The sequence below is a fragment of the Lathyrus oleraceus genome, chromosome 2, assembly GCF_024323335.1.
Source record: "Lathyrus oleraceus cultivar Zhongwan6 chromosome 2, CAAS_Psat_ZW6_1.0, whole genome shotgun sequence".
NCBI lineage: Eukaryota > Viridiplantae > Streptophyta > Magnoliopsida > Fabales > Fabaceae > Lathyrus > Lathyrus oleraceus.
In genome coordinates this window covers 126,133,055-126,153,262 of record NC_066580.1, presented here as the reverse complement: position 1 = coordinate 126,153,262, position 20,208 = coordinate 126,133,055, and the positions used below count along the sequence as shown (strand labels likewise).

The following is a 20,208-nucleotide window of genomic DNA, read 5'->3' as shown; positions in this document are numbered from 1 at the left end:
TATAGAAAACCCACTTTCCCTTTGGACTTTGAATTAAACAATAATCAGCAAGCAATTAGAAATATTAGACATCATGAAGATCAAGGCATCAAATAAAGATAGCCACATCCAAGCAAGCAACTCCATAGCTAGCAGTCTTCTTTGTCTTCTCATGTATCAGATGAAATACTCCTTGATTGACTCAGAATAATGCATCAGACATAAGATCAAAATAACAGTTGCATCAAGACCATGTAGCAGATAAGTTCATGTGGATCCCAATACTTGCATCAGATGAAGGCTCAAATCACAATAACTTGGTCTAAAAAATGTTGGCATTGGCCAAGTCCTTTTTACATAGGGAATGTTGCCTAATCCTAAGTCCAAAAGTTTAGATCAAACCCAACAGTCCACCAAACAATTTTTTGGGTTTTTGTTGTTTATTAGGTATTTTAAGGTCCTAAGACCATAAACACAAACAAATATATACAATCACAATATATGGCTCAAATGAGCAAAGTGAAAATGGCATAAACATAAACAAGTTAAATGATATGTAAATGACAATGAATGGTAAATGACTTGAAATTAAATTGCATAAAGTAAATGACTTGAAAGTAAAGCAATATTAATAAGAATTAGTCAAGTGTTAGTCAAGGTTAATTATATGTTTGTGGTGTTTTGCTTTTTAATTGATTAAGTCATTCTTTGGAGAACACTCAACCATCTATTCACAAGTATGGATCCTTGAACCAAGACATCTTCCAAAGGAAGGAAAAAAGGCCAAGTTTCCACACAATACCATGAAATATGGGAGACTTACAATCTCACTTACTAGAATGTTATGCCTTTAGGGTCAAATTTAGCTCTATGTTAAACAATCGTAATTGGACTTATGTAGAAGTCACAACTATCTGAGGCCGGGAAATACCAATTTAGGTGTTAATGCATGTTAGAGATTTGGTATAATGAACCAAACTCCTAAAACATACCACACACTAAAAGAAAATATCACAAGGGATGGACCTATCTCATCCATACTTGTATTGGTTCATCTGACACAAGGTCATTGATGAACCAATTAGCCTTAGGATATTGAGATTTCATTGGTCAATGAAAATGATGGAAAATAATGGGAATTAAGATGAAGAGGGGGGGGGGGGGGGGGGGGGGGGGGGGGGAGATAAGAGAAACACAAATTGGTAATGGGAGGAATTTTATCAAATTAAAATCATTCATTCATTTTGGGAGATGAAATGTATATTTCATCAATCCCCTAAATCCAATGATTTTAATCCAATAAAAGTCAAATCAACATTGAGCAAGATCCAAACAAATAGTCAAACATCACAATACCATAAAAATGACTCAACATAATTTTTACACAATTAATCAATTAAAAATCAAATTAAAAATGCATTAAAATTCAATTTAATTTGGTCAAAACCTAAAATCTTTTCAAAACACCAAATAAAGGGCCAAGAGATTTATCCTAGGTCAAACAAGGTCAAAGGACCTTAGACAAAAAATTTCATGATTTTTAGAAAGTCAGAAGTATTTTTAAATAATTAAAAATATGCACAAAAACATTTAATTCATGAAAAATATCAAGATTAATCCAAAAAATAATTTTAATTCAGAAAATGAAAGGGAAAAATATTTAAAGATTTTTGGTGAAAGTCTCATATTTTTTGGATTAAAAATGAAATGAATATGAATTAAACAAAATAAAGCAATTAAATGAAAAATCAGAAATAAAAAAGAAATTCAAAAAAACAAGGCCCATCAGATCTCTCTCATTAATTGAGGTGGCATATCTGATGGCCAAGCGCACGCTTCACATCATACACCTCAGTCAACGCGTCATAGGGATGGTAATCACAAGAAGCAGGCAGGATTAGAACATTTAAACAAGATCTGATGGTTATGAGGCGTGACAACACACCACCGGAGATAGGGCTTCGGTCTTTTTCTCCGGTGGACCTCACCAGACTGGTCCACCATCAACCATCACCAAAATAAAAAACAAGGACATGGATTCAAAGAAAAAATGCTCAGGAGCTCGAATTTGGCCTCAATTTTCTCCAATTCCAAGTATATAAAAAGATACAGGGATTTGAATTTTGAGGATCATGAACTGAGTTGCTTCGATTTGACCTAAAAGCAACTCAATCTTGTTGCCTACATTGGTAGGACTTCAGCAAACCAAAAATCACAAAGAATAGTGGAGAATTGAGAGAGAATCGAAGAGATGAAGTTTCTGAAATTTCACATTCGAGTTGCTTCAAATTCACTTGATCTTGATCTGGATTTGCTTGATTCCTCTTCCTCTTGCTTGTAGTGATCAATTAAGATGAAAAGGGCAATGAATTCTTGGAGTTTGAATTTCAAAACAGAAGGTGAAATTCAAACTCGATTTCAATTGAAAACTTCAAGAATTCTATGGAATGAAGGGTTTGAATTGTTCTGGAAAAGCTTGGGCAAGGTGTTGATGAAGTTTTGAGCTCATAGCACTTGTATTTATAGCCAAATCAAATGCTCTTTGCACACTTCCCTTAAAGATCCAAAAATAGCAATTGCATCATGCAAGCTTGCATGGGCGTGTACAAAGCTCAAAGAATGATTGGAAAAGGTCCAAAATCGTTCACATGTGATGCTGAAAGTAATGCATTAAGCCATGCAATGTTGAGATGGAATTGAACATGAGAATCCTCCAAATGGTACCATGCATTGCACCCATAAGCAAGTCCTTCAATATTGATCCAAATGAGATGATCTTAGACTTTTTGGAAAGGTGAGATCAAGGGAAACAACTTTCATGTTGAACACTTTTCTATTTGAAGCTTGGATCATTATGAATTTTGAGGCGGAAGTTTGGAAAATCAAACATAAATGAAAATTTTCTAAGTATCAAGTCAAATGTTTACTTCTTCCACTTGGAATAACTTTTGTTATGGAATTCAAATGGAAACACTTCCTATATTAAAGTTGTAGCTATTTCAAAACTATTTAATTTGGTAACAAATTTGACCTCATTTGGATTTGTCATGAAGGAGTTATGCATTTTAGAAGTTGAGGAAAATCACCTGTTCAATGGTAATGGCCCAAAATGACCTATAATGTTTCCTCTTAGCACATGCATTTGCAAGTTGAATTTCAACTTCCTCCAAACATCAAAGTTGAAGAGGACATCTTAAATTTGATCATGGAACTTGAGTGGCTTCTATCTCTTAAAACTTGAGCAAGTTATAGTCTTGGGAAGTTGACCTCCTAACTAGGGTTCATACAAAATGACCTATAATCTTTCACCATAAAAAATGACTTTCCAAGCAAAACTAGCTATAGACTTCAAGTTGAAAGTTGTTTGTAATGTCATTATGAGTAACTTTGCTCTTGGAATGATTTTCATATGACAAACATTGTAGGAGATAGGGTCTAGGGAACCCCAGTTTTGACTAGTTGACTTTCTCTGGTCAACCATCATGAACCAACTTGCAAACTTGACATTATCTTAATGTCTTGGACTCATGGAGGATCATATGTGTGTAATATGATGTAATATGAAGTATCCCTTGAAATATTTGATCAATTGATGAAGAAACTTGCTGAGGAAGTCACATAAGATACCCAGATGAATTAGGGCTTCCAAGGCAAACAAGCTTCAAACTCTTGATGATTTCTTGATCAAAATGATATGTGAAGATCATGGGGATCCATATCTGATGTCTAGAGTCAATGTGAACCATCTCTTGATTTATTTCCTGGCATTGAGGGTCTTAAACCCTAGATATGAACTTGATGATACATTGATGAGCACACTCACTACCTACAAAAGAGTTAAACTATACATTGACATATTTTTGGTGTTTTGGTTAGTAAAACAATGAAAAACAAAGTATGATACAATAAAATGTGCTTGGTGACCTCTCCCAATGCAATCCCAGTGAATGAGGGGGTGAGGAGGATGCCAAGGTGTGATCCCAAAGCTAATGCATATGATGAGATATCATGAGGAATCTTAGGGTCAAAATTGGGGTCTTAAATCATTAAATGTGAAATACAACAAGAAATACAAATAAAAAAATGAAGAAAAATCTTCATTCACTCCTACATGCTTTCAATTTAGGAAGAAAGAGCATATAAGGCCAAACTACCATCTAATTTATGAGAAAAATCGATATAAAAGAAAGTCGAAAAACCTTATAATGAAGAAAATAAAGCTTAAATTGTCTGGGACGACAATGGCATGGACTTCTTAGATGAAGAAGCCAATGTTTATCACATGGAAGATCATGAAGATAACGAGATAACCTCCCATTTTTATTGTCATGACTTGTTTCATATTTTCAAGAAGTTAAATAAAGAAACAAGTAAGTTGAAATAAATTGTCTCCGATTCCAGAGTACCATTTCATTCATTGAAATTTGAAAATAAAAACCTTATGGAAGACGTGGAAACTCTTAAAGAAATACAAAATGTTTCAGCTCAAGACTTTTCCCCTTCTCACGAAGTATTAGTTAAATTTGACAAGTGCAATCAATTTGACATTTTGAAGAATGAAAATAAATACTTACAAAACACGCTTGAAATATTCACTAAAGGAAGAGCATTGTACAATAAGACCGACTTAGGTTATAAACCTGCTAATAATGTTAAAAAGTTTGATAAAATTTTCCATGATTATAAAACCCCTAAATGTAAGAATCTTAAATGCAACTACTACAACATAAATGGCCACATTGCCCTTTTTATGCTTTATTAAGAAAAGTCATGAAAGTAAATATGGTCATCCTCTCTCATATTTTTATAGAAAACATCATGAATGCCAAATGAAAAACATTTCTATTGCATATTTATGCAAATATGATCCTCATAAAAAACCCAATGGGAATACTTGTCATATTAAATGACCCAAAATAATTTGAGTACCTAAAGTTAAGATCTGAGCTCTTGTAGAAGTGATTTACAGTATCAAACACTAAGTGGTATCTCGATAACGATTGTTCAAAACACATTACCGGAGACAAGAATTTGTTATCCTCTTTCTCTCCCAAGAAAGGAGGTTGTGTCTCCTATGGTGATAGCCACAAGGGAGAATAATTTGTATTGGCACCATTGGTAAGTTCCCCTAATCCAATGATTGAGGAGTGTTTCGTGCTGGAACCAGAAATAGAAGCAGTTGATGAATAAAGGATCCTGAACTGGTGGTACTGATCTATGGTACAGTGGCGTGAGGTGGACCTCTAAGGTTATCAATCCAATGCCTAAGTCAATTCAAAGATTCAAGATGGGTGTAGTGGAAAATAGAGATCAAAAAATGTATCTTACTTTCCGTGTGAACTAACTTTATACCTTGAGCCAAGTGAAGTGGATTTGAGATGAATTGGGCCTTAGTTATTTCGGCCTTTGGCTGACCCAGAACAGTTGCCCTCAAGGCTTAGTCGAGCACTGAGAGAGTCGGGGAAGCCTTTAGTGATTTTATCCAGCCTCTGAGGACGTTGTTAGATGCGAACTGAAAATAAAAAGCTTAAAGTCGGTTGAAAAATATAGGGGAGTGTCATACCCCAAAATTCACCCTACCTTCATAACCCTAATGTATAAGCATACATTCATACATTAATCATCTCATTTGTATTTACACCCATAACAAAAGGATACACAAACTCAAGGCATATTGTTCATATCCTAGGATCACTAAGATTTCTTGATCTTGTGTGGGGTGTGCCCAAACCACCATAAACCCTAATTGCTTCTTCAAGCACTCCTTTGACCTTGTGAAACTAGACAAGTCATTTCATTCATCTCTAGAACCTTACTTCGGGTGGTGAGCCTTGATTGGGAGCCTTGTTTGTTCATCTGGTCATCCAAGGACCTTAACCCCAGACCTTTGTTTCTTTGTGGCTTGTACAAGTAATCATTTGACTCTGTGCCTTGACCTTGTTCTTGAGAAACCCTAATATCCAAACATGGATCATGCATCAACCTTGTCAGCATACTCCAAGACACTTCTTGTACCCCAGACCCTATTTTTTTGACTTTGTCCTTTGAGGAATCTTGTGATCCAAGAAACCCTAATTTGTGCCCCCTTTGCTTCTACGCCATACCTTTCTTGACCACAACACCATCCTTTCGTCCATTTACATCCAATTCAAGTTAATTTCAATCACCATTCACCAAACATACATCCATTTCATCCATGGTACAAGTGAAGGTTTGGTTTTGAACTTTGAACTTGAGAACCATTGGTTTCATCCATGAACATGACCTATAATCATCCCACCAAGCATCAAGGCTTGTTTTTCGTCAAGATACAATCTTTTGAGCTTCAAACATTCATCATGGTGCCTTGGAATTCAAGAAAACTCAAAATTACATTTTTAGGGCATGTTGGTTGGTCATGTTTTGGCAAGTTTGACCTACCATTTGGTCAAAACCCCATAACCTTTTCATCTTTCAACCTTTTAAGGATCTTCTTTGAGCCAAATATCCTAATTAACTCTCTCTTCAACTTTGTTTCAAGACCCAATACCTAATTCATTGGGTAAGGACGTCGATTTGTGGATTGGCCAAGCTGGTCAAGTTGCCTAGTCAGGCCTAGAAACATGTCCATGACCTCCATTTTACACCAATTCCATTTGCACATCTTAATTCCTTTTGACCAGGTTCTTTTTGCAACTTGTTAAGGTTATGGAAAAGTTCAATTGGCCTAAGTTTCTTTCAAAATGTACGAGCCAATTTTAATTCGCCCAAGTACAAAGATCTTGTTTGTTTCACTTCATTCTGATCCAAAACACATACCATAACATTTCTACAATCTCAAAATATATTTTATTTCTTTTCATCACTTAAGATTTTAAGACATAATTTAATAAAGTATGAAATGTTAGATACTAACACGAAATTTGATAGAGTTAAAAATTATAATCAAATAGATGAGTTAGATATTAAAATGGTTTAAAATATTATATTAGTTGATATTTTATTTTAATTGTTTTTGAGTTGAACTTTTTTAGTGTGTGATTTTTATTTATTTATTATTTATTAATAATATTATATATCATATATGTAGTGTCTTTGACACTTATAAAAATTAAATAAAAGTCTAATTTTATTAGTTAATTTTTATTGTCTTCTTAATTTTAAAATATTATAGATAATCCTTAGTTTTGATGTTCTTATTTCATGAGTAATAAATGTCCTCGGCCAATCCATCTTCCTCTCTTAAATGTCTTTGGTCACATAGAATACAAAAACACTTACTACTCATTTTTATTCAAATGCAAGATCTTATTCTAATTAATGACACCTCATTAATATAAAACTTTAATTAGGAATCGTCGTTTATTTGCCGGAGCTTGAACTCTTTCAACTATATATATTAGCCATACAATTTAACATTTTTTCTTTGTCCTTTGTTACGACAACTTTCCTTTGTCGTTTAGATTTAAAAAACGCATATGCAATAGATGCTACCAAGTAACAACATGTGAGTATAATATTAATGAAGTTTTGCAAAATAAAATATCATAGAATTAAAATATTAATGAATAATCTTACAAGTAATAAGCTACTAAGAACAAATTAAATTAAACAACATCCAATAAAGTGAAACACAAATAATAATTATTTTGAAAAACTATCTCATGTCTCATGAGAAACTCTATAGGATATGATGAGGAGAGAATGGAGAAAATGAGGAGGACAAGACAAAAGAGTGTTCATTGCTATTACCAATAGCATGAGGACTTCTAGGTGTTATAGGACTTTTTGATCTTGGAGTTGCAACTCCACTTTGAGTATGTGATCTTCTACTCTTTCTTGGTCCTTTTTCTGCACAAATGAGCTCAACTTGCTTCATTGTTATTGGATACCTCCAATTGCAACACCCTACCTTCCCTGCTCTTTCTATGTACCTTTGGCTGAATTTCAATCCAAGGCATTCTATGCATTTTCTTCCTTCTACCATCTCTCCCATTCCTAGCTTCACACATCTGCAGCAATAAACTCGACCACATACCTGCATCCGTATAGTTACTAAATCAGGTTATCTGGCTATAACTACGCTGTTGGTCTAGGATTCAGTCTCTGACGATAATATTTATTTGTATTTATAAATCAATAGTTTGTAAGAAATATATGTATAGATATATTCCGTCCAATTTTTAGAAAAAAAATCGAAAAGAAAAGAAAGCATGAGAGATCTTGTGGACATACCAAACATCTAGTGCGGAAGACGTAAACATAGGTACTACAAATGGTGCAAATCTTAGAGTGAGGAATTCCGGGTCTTCGTCGTCCACCACCACCTCTTCCGGACGCCATACTCACATCATCATAGCTCATACTATACATCGAACGATCATCTCCACCGGTCATCGATCGAGGACTCTTTGTATCCTGAGGACTTTTTCTACCTCCACTTGTATGACTAAATTGAGGAGGATCGTGTACATGGACATGTCCACGATTCTCCTCTAGTATTTGCCCAAAATGACCCCACGGCGAGCCACCGCGGCCAATGTCATGATGATGATGTTGGTTGTGTTGAATGGAAGCTTCTAAGCCTTTGCTAAAATCAAGACTAGGTATTTTGGCTAGTGAGGGTAAAGGCGATGACGATGACGAAGACGAATTCCCCCTTGTTGGAATATTGCTAGAAACTTCAGAAACATGTTGATTAGTGGTTGTTGTCTTCACATTAGCAAGGTCTTGAAAAGTAAGGTTAACGGATTCATCTGGGATTCCTAGGTACAATGTTTCAAGATCAAGCAAAATTGGTTTTTCATCCATATAGAAATTCTATGTTAAGCACAAGTACATTTGATTAGGCTATAACTGTGTGTTATATAATATAGAACTTTAGGCCTTATGTTATATGGTTATAGATAAGACCACAACTATATTATATAGGATGATGAATCGACGATGACAGGTTTGGAATTTTTAAGGTAAAGGGTGACACAAAAGGATGTTTTTTAGACGTGTGGTTTTGGTTACATTGGAAACAAAGACGATCATATATTGACAAACTTTGCCTGTTATAAGGCCGGTCGAAAATTAAAATGTCTAGCTAAGAATACATTAGATTCAATTCATAGATACCAATTGGCTCTTGTCTTTGTTTTTCTGATAAATATACTTTTTTTTTAGTAAAGGGTTGTTGCTTTGTAAGAGACATTAAGTCAATTGTTTGAAAAAGTACTATATAAAAGTAACATATTTTCCACCAATCAAACATGAAAAACGATAGATATAACAAGTTGAACATGACATGTCCGGCCTAAACTAGAAAAGCTATAACTTTATTTTAACTATAAGAAAAAATCTATCTTAACCATCCTTTTGAAAAGGAAAGAAAAAACTAGACTGTGCAAGTAAGGAGAAATATAAAATTGGTATGAAACTACCTAAAGAAGATGAAAATGAATGTAATCTAAACTTCGGTTGAGAATTAAGTTTAAGACTAATTTCATATATTCCCTTGCAGTTCTTTCATGATGACTAGTTAGTCATAATCTGGCTTGTTATATGTATCCGTTTCCATATCGTCGTGATTCGGATGACAATTCAGATCTAACTGTCCCGCCGCATTCGGCTCAATGGCCTCGAGCTGATCTTCATTTAGGCTTCCTTCGTCCGATGAGTGGCTTGTATCTTGTCCTGATGCACTGCTACTTGTATCTGCTTCGTCTATACGATTCATTTGATCGTTTTGGAAAGCAGCTGCTTCAGAAGATTCTGATCGGTTTTTCTTCCTACGCATCATATAGGTATTGAACCGGCGCTTCACAGTCTCGCAGGGGACGCAAGTGCATGTTGGCTTATGTTTTCCTTGTCCGCTTGGTGGTTGATTGCATACGATGCAACTGCATCCAGGACGATGCCTCGGATGTTTGGTGGTGGCTCCGGCTGATGATGATTCTCCGAGTTCAGCATGATTGTCTCCGAAAATTGCTGCGCTTGCAAGAGCTTCTAGGCTTGAAAGGTTGTCGAGTTCAAATGACTTACTCTTTTCGCCAGTTTTTCTCTTTTTAGAAACTGCGAAAGACAGCGCGCAGACAGAAAATATAAGAACTAATTATGTACAGTACTAATTATCAACAACCACTAACGGTGTTTCGATAAACAAGACTACTACAGAACTTATATATAAAATAGATAAGAGAATCGTCGTACCTTTTCTGGTTCGCGGAAGATTTTCTTTTTCCTTTGGACTGAGCTGCTCTGATGCAGAAGATTGACAAGTATTGGTTATAGTTCTCCTCCCAAACACCGGTGGTTCCTAAATAAAATTAACTAGAAGTCAAAAAATAATCGAGGTAGCAATACTTGAGCACGACTCTCCAAAGTCAAAACTATATCGTTCACAGTTTCTGACTTACATCATATTCTTCGAATATTTGGTCCTCGATTGTCACGAGATTTGGCTTGACAAATGGCGGAGGACAAAGAAAGTCTTGTGCTTCTTCCCATGTAAGTCTCAACTCTATAGAATCTTCACTACGAATGTGCAACCTCTTAGTTTTCGGCCCAATATTACGAGTCCGTTTCTTTTCTGAAACAGAAACCAGTTGTTGCAATGGATCGCTGTTTATCACCGCCTCCTTATGTGAGGTTTTAAGCCAATCATAACTTCCATTACCCAAACGCAGACGTTCTGAATGTCCATTTAAGTTCGGTTCCCCGTTACCTTTCATTTTTTGAAAAAGATCAGAGAAACTACCTAACGAGTTCAGAATCTTAGTTGCACCAGAAAAATTTGTATCCTTCGACAAAACTCCGTTTGAATGAGCTGATGCAGAGGCATCCTGTTAAATAATAGTCCTTTTAATCATATTTTCAAAAGTAATTCGAAGAACATAGATGAATTATCTAAAGAAGGTTAAGATAGTATAGTAGAGAATCATGTCATAACCTGTGTATCAATAGAATTCGTAGCCCTTCTAAAACCGAGTACAAATTTTTCTCCAGGTTCTATCCGACTAAATGTCACTACAGCAAAAAGATCGTATTAATGACATGAAACAAAACACCAAGTAACTGAATAAAATAACCGTGCGAAACGAAAACACGATAGTAGGTGCAGTAATCATGGCTTAGATTGATGTATACCAGTATCACCGGCGTTTAATTGCAACGACTGTATGCAAGGAATCACGCCCTCCAATACATACATCCTACTGTTGTTATTAGGCCAAAACCGGAACTGAAAAGTCCACTCGTTCCCCTTCAAATCTTGGAACTGTAATGGAACACCTTCCGATTGCGAAATAGGAGGAAGAAAAGCCTGAAACTCATACGCGGATTCGTCATGTGTTTCAATTACAGGAGAATATGTATTTCTTTAATAAAATAACGTTAAAATAGAGTCACATATGAATACCTCAGCACACGCTTTTGGGAGAACAAGGCGGCCGATTCGACCTGCATCACTCGGACTTAACACCTTCTCAAATAAGGGCACTATAGTAGACTTCAAACTGAGATAATAATGTTAAGGGAAACTATTAATGCATCAACTTTGCAAGTTTAGTGTAGATGTGTGTAATAGACCAAAATAATAAAGGCTTGTTTGAAATGACTTATTTGAGCCTTTCTAATGGCATAAGTACTTCTGAGAGACTATTTGAGAGAGTTTATAGAAACAGTGTATGGCATTTCATACGCTGTTTTCAGCTTATTTTCGTAAGTACTTCAGAATAGCTTATGAAAATAGTTTGACTTCATTTAATTGTTAGTTAAAAAAATTGCTTATACATAAGCACTTAATAAAGGATACTCTCCAGACAACTTCTCCAATTCTTGATTACTAATCCTTGGCCAGTATCGAGAAAGTAACTGACTTTTTCCTTTCAGATCAGCATGTGGCCGGCCAACGCGTTCATGAGAAATCAAACCTTTATTTGCTTCAACATTCATGGAAACCCCATTCTTCGTCTGTTTAGCCAATAAAGGGTGAGATTTTTGCTCTTGCTGAAAAAGAGAAATCTTGAGCGAAAGTAGTTCATCTATATTATTTTTAGTCTCCCATGTTGGTCGATTACTTTCCGATGTAGTAAGCCTCGATAAATGACTAGAATGTTTCGTCACATTTAAGTATCCTCGATCCTCTTTGTTGAATCGACACTTAACTTCTCCGCTTTTTGGACCATTGCATGAAACCTTGCCGTCTCTTTGAGCGTGTGGCCAACGGCTTGACTCACCAACTTCAGCACTTCTACACAACTGCAAAAGGTTTCCTTTGCCAGCACGTTCAGCATATCGATCACTCGCATTGTTTTTGGTCGATAGAGTGAACCTATTAGATTTTTCAGTATCCTGTATCCATAGAAAACATTCAAGAATACGAATAGGTAAAATTTATGCGTCACAATGGCAGAGATGAATATTCAACGTAACCTTACCGGACAAAAATGGGAAATCTTGATGCAACTAATACAGCCTATACCACCGTAATCAAGGCACTCGAACAAAGACCTTGATACTATACATCCACAGTGGATCGGCTGCAAACCAAACCAAATCAAATCAAATCAAATAATAAACTTCAGTGTTCCAAAGAGACAAAAGAGACTCAAGTATAATTCAAATAGCATTTTTTCACCTTGTTGCAATTGCTGCATTCCCTCCAACCGGCTTCGTGACGGTGGAATACATCACAGAAAACTGAATTCTCATAGGCAAGTCTAAACATGACAAGTTAAGAATTTGTAAGCAGAAAGTAGTAGAGGGAAGATAAGAGCAAATGTACATTAATATTCCATGTCTAGAGACTAGTTGACAGCAAAAACCTTAAAAGTCTAATGAGCAAAAAAATCTAAAAGTCAAATGAATTTTGTCTAAATTTTAGAACAATACATTTGACTTTTCAAATTCTTTTTGCTTATATTTCACTTCGGATGGAGTATTAGGCAGGCACGCTCTCAAACAATCTCATTCGTCAGATGAAGATGAAGACCGAGTCTTTCATATTTTGTCTTCAACTTTAAAAAAAGCTCAAAATATTAGTCGTTTAATCTTCATTTCATCGAAAGAGTGACGTTCGCGAAGGCGAGGATACAAGGAATCCAAATCCTTGAAAACCCAGAAAAGAAAAATGGTTGAAACTATTGACTAAATCAATTTCATCTCACAAAAAGACTCAAGTCAAATCCCAAAATCATTTACAAGAAACACAACCCAACGCATTCGGCAATCTAGCCCAATTACGTAGTCAGCACACATCTGACTGTTAGATCGATCCATACGTCTAAATTTCAAGCTTGGAATCGATCCAACGATCGTAGATGTGTCCTGACTACGCAGATGCGTCAAATTAACTACCACAGGCCATTCAAACTCCACAGTCAATAACACAAAGTAGTAGCAGTAAAGTCAAAACCCCAAAACCACAGCATTGCAGAATCAAATTCATGAAAAAAATCTGAGTTCAAGTAAAAGAGACAAAGGAATGAAATTTACCCGCACTTGTTGCAGAGTTTTGCGAATCCACCGGACATCAAAGACCACCCTTTCTTCCATTCACCACTCGAACCATCCTTACACAGTCTATTCATGCAAACTTCAACCCCCATATTGAACAGAATCCAGAACAAATCAAACTCAAAACCCTAAAATTCCAAAACCAACAACTCAAATTTCAGCAAGACAAAACCACACACTACAAGAAAAAAGAAAAGAAAAACACAGATTAGATTATAAGTTTCAAAATTCAAGAGTAAAACAGCAAAAGGATTAACATAAACAGAACAAACAAAAAACAGAACCAACCTTAAAAAAAACAAAAACAACTGTGTAGTGTTTTCTATATGCTGTTGTAACCATAAACCATGCACATAGACAATCGTGTCGACGTCAATTGATGTTTAACTTCGACACTAACACTGAATCGAAGAAGAAGAAGAAGAAAATATGAAAAGTTGAATACGAATGGAATGAAACAACATGGTAACCGTAAATAGTGAGGAGAGAGAGAGAGAGAGGTTTTTATAGAGAGAGAAAGTGCATGCAAAATGCACAAACACAAACACAATACACGCACGCATATAGATAACGATAGTGCAAAATGCATGCATAACAATTCAATAGTCATTATTATTGTTTCTCGAAACACCATAATATAACTCCGTTTACCTTATTTTTTTCAGCTTTTTTTCTGTCTCTTCTTTTTCTGTTCTTCAATACACTCAATTTTATAACGTTACCCTCTGCCACTGGTTTTCTAGTTTGACTCTCGCTTGTTTTTTCATTTGTTTCATAGAATTTAATATAAGAAGAATTTTATACCAATTTATTTTATACAATGCATACTCCATCATCCCATTTTTTAATTACTTTCAAAAATATCTCTTCAATTATTTATTTTACATCAAAACATTGAATCAAATATTTTTTTATAAGAAAATTTTAAATTAGGAATATATATATATATATATATATATATATATATATATATATATATTATATATATATATATATATATATATATATATATATATATATATATATATATATATATATATATATATTATATATATATATATATATATATATATATATATATATATATATATATATATATGGTTTGCTTAGTCCTATTTATAAAGAAAGGGCATTAAATATGGAATCTAAAAAGGTTATATATAAAATTTAATAAAATTCATTAGGATTGTACTATCTTAGTATTAAAAAAACCAATTACCTTGCATGAATATGGTCATAAAATAATACTAACACTAAACAATTCAATTTTAAATTTTGAATAAAAAAATTAAACACAAAGTCAAACTTTTTTTTATATATAAAAGTATCGTGTGGAGTTGCGTGGGACGGTTTGTATATTTTATATGTGGCTAAATTTTCATTGCACTAACTACTTAACTACCTATTTTTTTTTTATAGATTAATTAGAATACTTGTAAAACCATTTTACACCTTCATTGAATTAAAATTAATTCTTTTGACACATAAGTATTGCATTAAAAATAAAAATATATTATATTTAAATTATTTTAATAACAATTTTTTCACATTTTTCTCCCTTATCTTATTTATGTGTCAAAATAATTAATTTTAATTAGATAAAAATATAAAATGGTTTTATACTGACACATTATATTTTAATTAATCTATTTTTTTTATATAATTTATACATTGATAATAGTATGTTGCACTTTTTTAATGTGATAAGAAAATAGACTACTAATAGTTTTATAAATTTAAATTATAATCTTAATTTTCATATTTTTTTTAGATCCGCTACTTTGTGTATTTTGTTGGATTTTTTACTCTATCTTATTAATATTTGTTTTATCTTTAAAAAAGTTATCGAAAAATTAATCTTTCTATTTAAAATTTAAACTATGCTCTTTCTCATATATTTTTTTATATAAAACTATTAATATCTTTTTAAATGATGTGTCTCTGGTTATATATGACAGATCATCTATAATTTTTTTTAAATTAATGATAAAAAATTAAAAATAACACAAAAAGTTACACATCATCAATTTTAAATGACAACTTAAAAGATAAAAAAAATACACATGCATCAATTTTAATTATAAGAATGTGTGAAAAATTAAAACAGTTTTTTTTTTAAATATCTAAAAGTGAATGGAATATCATAAAATTTGAATCCGCTTGTACACAGTTATCATTTGAATTTGAAATGAAATGAATAGTTTATAAATAGTAAAAATACAAAACCAAAACTATAATAAAATCAAACTAATATTAGGAAAGTAATAAATAATATTTCTTTTATAGTTTTTAAATGACTTTTATAAGAGTTTTGAAAAGAATTATAGAAACAATATTTCAAATTTATTTTTTATAAACTAAAGAAATTTTTTAACATTCTAAAACTTGTATAATATTTATAAGAAATTTTAACACATTTATACTTTAAAAATAATTTTTTAACAATTTAACAAATATTTTATTACTTAAGTATTGTTAGCATTTTAAATATTCAAAAACAAAATATTTGTTTTATGAAATTTCATTTAAACTAACTTTTAATTTAAAAATATTTTATTTTTAAAATATAATATTATAAAAATCATATTGAAAAAGAAAACTGTAACAAAAACTAAAACAAAGATTATAATCCATTCCATCATATTAAAATATATTTTTTTATTCCAATCTCTTCTATATCATATTTCTTTTTCAAAACTTCTTGTAGTTGTTTAGTAGTCTCGAAGATCATTATGCATAAAAAGAAACTTTACTAGAATTATTATTAGGAATTAATCCCATCATATATCAAGTTGATGTGGTGGTATGGCCCTATGACCATGAATTTTATGTCAGGTCTTATTATGCAAAATTTATGCAGGAAATGGAAGGTGTGGACTTCGATCAAAGGACAATATTCAGTGTCCTTTGGTGAAGAAAGTTTGGGAGAATATTCAGAACTGGTTACAAATAGATATGATAGAGGGAGAAGATTGATATAGTCATTTTATGAAGGTAGTCCAAAATATGAAAATGTTCAGATCAAATAAAAGAGTGGGGGACATTTGGTCGACTCCTTGCTAGTGCGTTTGGAAAGGTTGAAACGAAATCATCTTCAATAGAGTTGTAGGTGATGTAGGAGAGTTGGTTTTCCAAGTGAAGATGTTCACATGGAGATGGCTAGCCATTGGCCTAAAAAGAAAGATTAAATGTAAATTTTTATGGGTGGTGTCAAAACCCTTTTGATTGTCTCAAACAACATTTACTTTCTTCTTTTTTCTGTATTTATCTATTGTATTTGAGTTTGAATACCTCTAGTCCTCTCTCTTGAATGTATTATTTTTTATCAAAAGAAACTAACGAGTCCATTAAAAATGTGATTTTTGCAGAGATAGTCGTTCTCTTTCTGTAAGGAACTGTAAATCAGTTACTTTAATTTGTGCAGCAAATTCAGAATTAGTTGTAGCAAGTGTTTCTTCTAAATCTATAAAAAAAAAATATTGTTATATTGTTCCGTTGATCCAGAAGGAACAACAGGAATGTCATATGCGTGAACACGGACACCTTTTTAAAGTTAAGAAAAGTCGCATTTTTGTTGCTAGAGTTTGAAGTGTCTTCCATGAAAACTGGGTGGTTTTGTCGGGACAGCTACCGATAATTTTGTCGCTAGCCATCGTAGTTTGTAAACGTCTTAAAATTGTTGTCTTATGATTTTGAAAAATATTTACGCTGAAGAAATTATTGGGGCAAGTCACAGATTAGGCCACTCACTTTAAGATGATTTGCGGCACAACCCAAAATTGTGTAAGGTAGATGATCAACCACGTCACATCAAGGATAAAATAACTCAGTTCTATAATGTACAAATACTATTTGCACGATATATAATCAGACTAGAAATACAATATCTGATGGCTCAAAGATCATCTGATGGTGGAAAACAACTAGTCCTAGTATCTAGTGAATACTAGTTGTAGTATCTAGTGAATGTTGCATACGTGACTCTATACACAAAATCATTTGAAAAATAAGAGTTTGAAAATATTTTGTAAATTAAACGAGTAAATAAGCAACATAAAATCAAAGGAAATAAAATTCTAGAAATAAAAGCGATAAGGGAGAAGAGAGAACACCACAAAACTATATAGGTTCTCCCTAAGATGACCTACTCATGTCCACAAGAATTATTCTTGAGATTATTCATCCACTAAACTTGAGAGCTTTTAGAAGGATTTGGCCACAAACCTCTTCATACAAAGAAATGAAGTTTTCAGACTAACTTCTAGCCAAACAACGAACAAGGCTCAGAGCGGTTAATCTCCAAACCAAATAGAGATTTACTATGGGATGATCTCGAACCAATATGGAGTTTTGAGTTGGCTACCATCTGAACCGAACCAGAGTTTTATATAAGCTGATCACGAACTAAAATAAGATTTGAACTGGACCGTTCTCGAACCAACCGAGATTTTGTACCAAGCTGAACTAAAGAACCAAATGAGATATTAATCGAGCTGTTCTTAAATTGATAGAGCTTTTAAATGGTTTGAGCTCAAGAACTATTGCAGAGATTTTATTGGCTGATTTTCACACTACTACAAAATATACATTTTGTAACATCATCTTACTACGACCATTTAGTTAACCGTAGTAATAACTCATTTTAGGCGTTTTTTTTGTTATTTACTAAATGACATTTCAGCACGGTCAAACCTAACAATCATAGTGAAAAGCACCTGTAGTGACAGGCTTCGAATCCTAACATCCTCTATTTTCCTTTTTTATTACAAAATGAGTGTGTCACTTATAATCTTATATTTATATTAAAATTAAAATACCTTTCACCACAGTCTTGTTAGCCAAGAATTTCCAGAAGAGGAAATTCGACTAAGAACCAGATGGGAACTTCTCAAAACATAGGGTAAGGTCAAAGTGTATCAACCAAAAGACCTACCAAGGGAACAATAATGTTCGATGTCGAAAAGTCTTGTTAAGGACTTAGTAAAATTTCAAGAAGTTCAGTGAGGCGTGAAGTTCGACAGGTCGAAGGGTTCGATTCGAGGCTGATTCAAATTTCAAATTGAATTATTTGCTTTTTGGTCTTATCCAAATTTCTAGAGACACGTGGAAATCAATGGAATATCAATCACACATGCAAAGATGACGTGTCGGACGAAAGATCATTTGAACGTTGGAATAGCGTTAGTTCATAGTATTATAAATAGAGATTCTAGTGTTAGGATCAGGGGTGACAAAACATTGTCACTTCGATATACACTCAAAGCACCCGCGCACAAGAGAGAAATGAGTTTTTCCTGAAGAAAATGTATATGCCTACCACTTTTATATTTATGCAAACAAATCATTTTTCTATTTAAAGTCATTTTTTCACTTATTTCTTTTTAGATTCAAAGACTAATTTCGACACATTCAAAATCAGTTTGTCAGTTTATCTTCATAACATAGTTTTTTTTACTAAAAATCCCCAATATTCATTGCAAACTATCCGACAAGATAAAATGCATACTTTCTCTTAGAAACTTAGAAAAAAGTTTTCCTGGGATTTACTAGTTTGGTCCTTCAAGTAATTAACTCAAAACTAAGTGACTGTTTACCAAAAATACTGGATTAGTCACCCTAGTCGAGAAACACAATATGAAGGGACTACATTTTCTCCCTCAAATGTGTCTTCTCTTACGACAAACCCCATGTTGTCTATAAGACAAAAAATGGATGAGAGTAACTACGAGATGGTTAACATGCTTACTCAGAAAATTGGTATGGTGTTCAACCCCCAAATTCATAACACTAACTAGATTTACCAGTTGTTGGAAAATCAAATGAGTCGAATAACCGATTTCTTTGGCGCCCCTTAGGCCCAAGCGCACCCAATCCCTCAAATGGCACCAGTTAGGCCAATTGGGATACTCGACAATATATGTGCTCCTTTTGATTAGGGGCAACAACAACAAGAGATACCTCGACCTGTCTGACCCCCTATAGTTATGGGGGGAAGAATGAGTAGTTCATGCTAACCCAGGGGTAGTCATGGTAGGTAGGGACCAAGATGCTGAAGAGTTAGTAAAGAATGTTCGACAAGAGAACCTGAGAGGCAAGAATAATCTAGCCCACATAGTCAAAAATATCCTTGCTCAGGATGGCCATAATAGAGGGTTACATAGGCCAAATTTTGTTTCTCCCTTGACTTAGTATGTTCTGCAAACAGAACTTCCCAAGGGATGGAAAGTTCCTAAATTCATTAAGTTCACAGAAGTGAGTCAACTGTCAAACATATCGCTTCATACCAAACTAAGGCGGGAGATATAGCAAACAATGAGAATTTAAAAATGAGATTCTTTCCAAATTCTCTAATGAAAAATGCTTTCACATGGTTCACGGAACTCCCTCCTCATTCCATAAATAGTTGGAATCAGTTAGAGAGGGTATTCCATGAGCAATTTTATATGGGAATCAGTTGCTTTAATTTGTACAGCAATTTCAGAATCAGTTGTAGTAAGTGTTGCTTCTAAATATACAAATTTCATACTGTTAGTTTGTTCGGTTGATCCAGAAGGAACAACACGAATCTCATTGGTATGAACATTGACACTTTTTTTAAGTTAGTAAAAATCGCATTTTTTTTGCTAGAGTTTGAAATGTCTTCCATGAAAACTGGGCGGTTTTGTCGGGACAGCTACCGATAATTTTGTCGCTAAACGTCGCAGTTTGTAAACGTCTTTGTAGCGGTAAATTCATGACCATTAAGCT

At 33.6% G+C, this 20,208-nt stretch overlaps 2 protein-coding genes across 4 annotated transcripts; both read right to left on the bottom strand.

The window, feature by feature from the left end:
• Window positions 1-7,639: 7,639 nt before the first annotated feature.
• LOC127122207 (uncharacterized) lies at window positions 7,640-8,801 on the bottom strand. The gene is made up of 2 exons (XM_051052584.1): window positions 8,194-8,801; window positions 7,640-7,996 (listed from the first exon to the last, which is right to left on the bottom strand). The coding sequence occupies exons 1-2, from the start codon at window positions 8,767-8,769 to the stop codon at window positions 7,640-7,642; spliced, it is 933 nt and encodes a 310-aa protein (XP_050908541.1). The 5' UTR covers window positions 8,770-8,801.
• A 565-nt stretch (window positions 8,802-9,366) lies between these two features.
• On the bottom strand, window positions 9,367-14,219 carry LOC127118438 (B3 domain-containing protein Os07g0563300). Of its 3 annotated transcripts, none has more exons than XM_051048641.1 (11): window positions 14,113-14,219; window positions 13,441-13,589; window positions 12,584-12,665; window positions 12,384-12,485; window positions 11,759-12,297; window positions 11,363-11,459; window positions 11,092-11,266; window positions 10,895-10,971; window positions 10,362-10,787; window positions 10,156-10,261; window positions 9,367-10,017 (listed from the first exon to the last, which is right to left on the bottom strand). In XM_051048641.1, the coding sequence occupies exons 2-11, from the start codon at window positions 13,551-13,553 to the stop codon at window positions 9,485-9,487; spliced, it is 2,250 nt and encodes a 749-aa protein (XP_050904598.1). In that variant the 5' UTR covers window positions 13,554-13,589; window positions 14,113-14,219; the 3' UTR covers window positions 9,367-9,484. The 3 variants fall into 3 exon arrangements, with proteins under 3 accessions (XP_050904598.1, XP_050904597.1, XP_050904596.1); XM_051048640.1 differs by lacking the exon at window positions 14,113-14,219 and adding an exon at window positions 13,750-14,015 and having other exon boundaries at window positions 13,441-13,639; XM_051048639.1 differs by lacking the exon at window positions 14,113-14,219 and adding an exon at window positions 13,750-14,015.
• Between the last annotated feature and the right edge of the window lie 5,989 nt (window positions 14,220-20,208).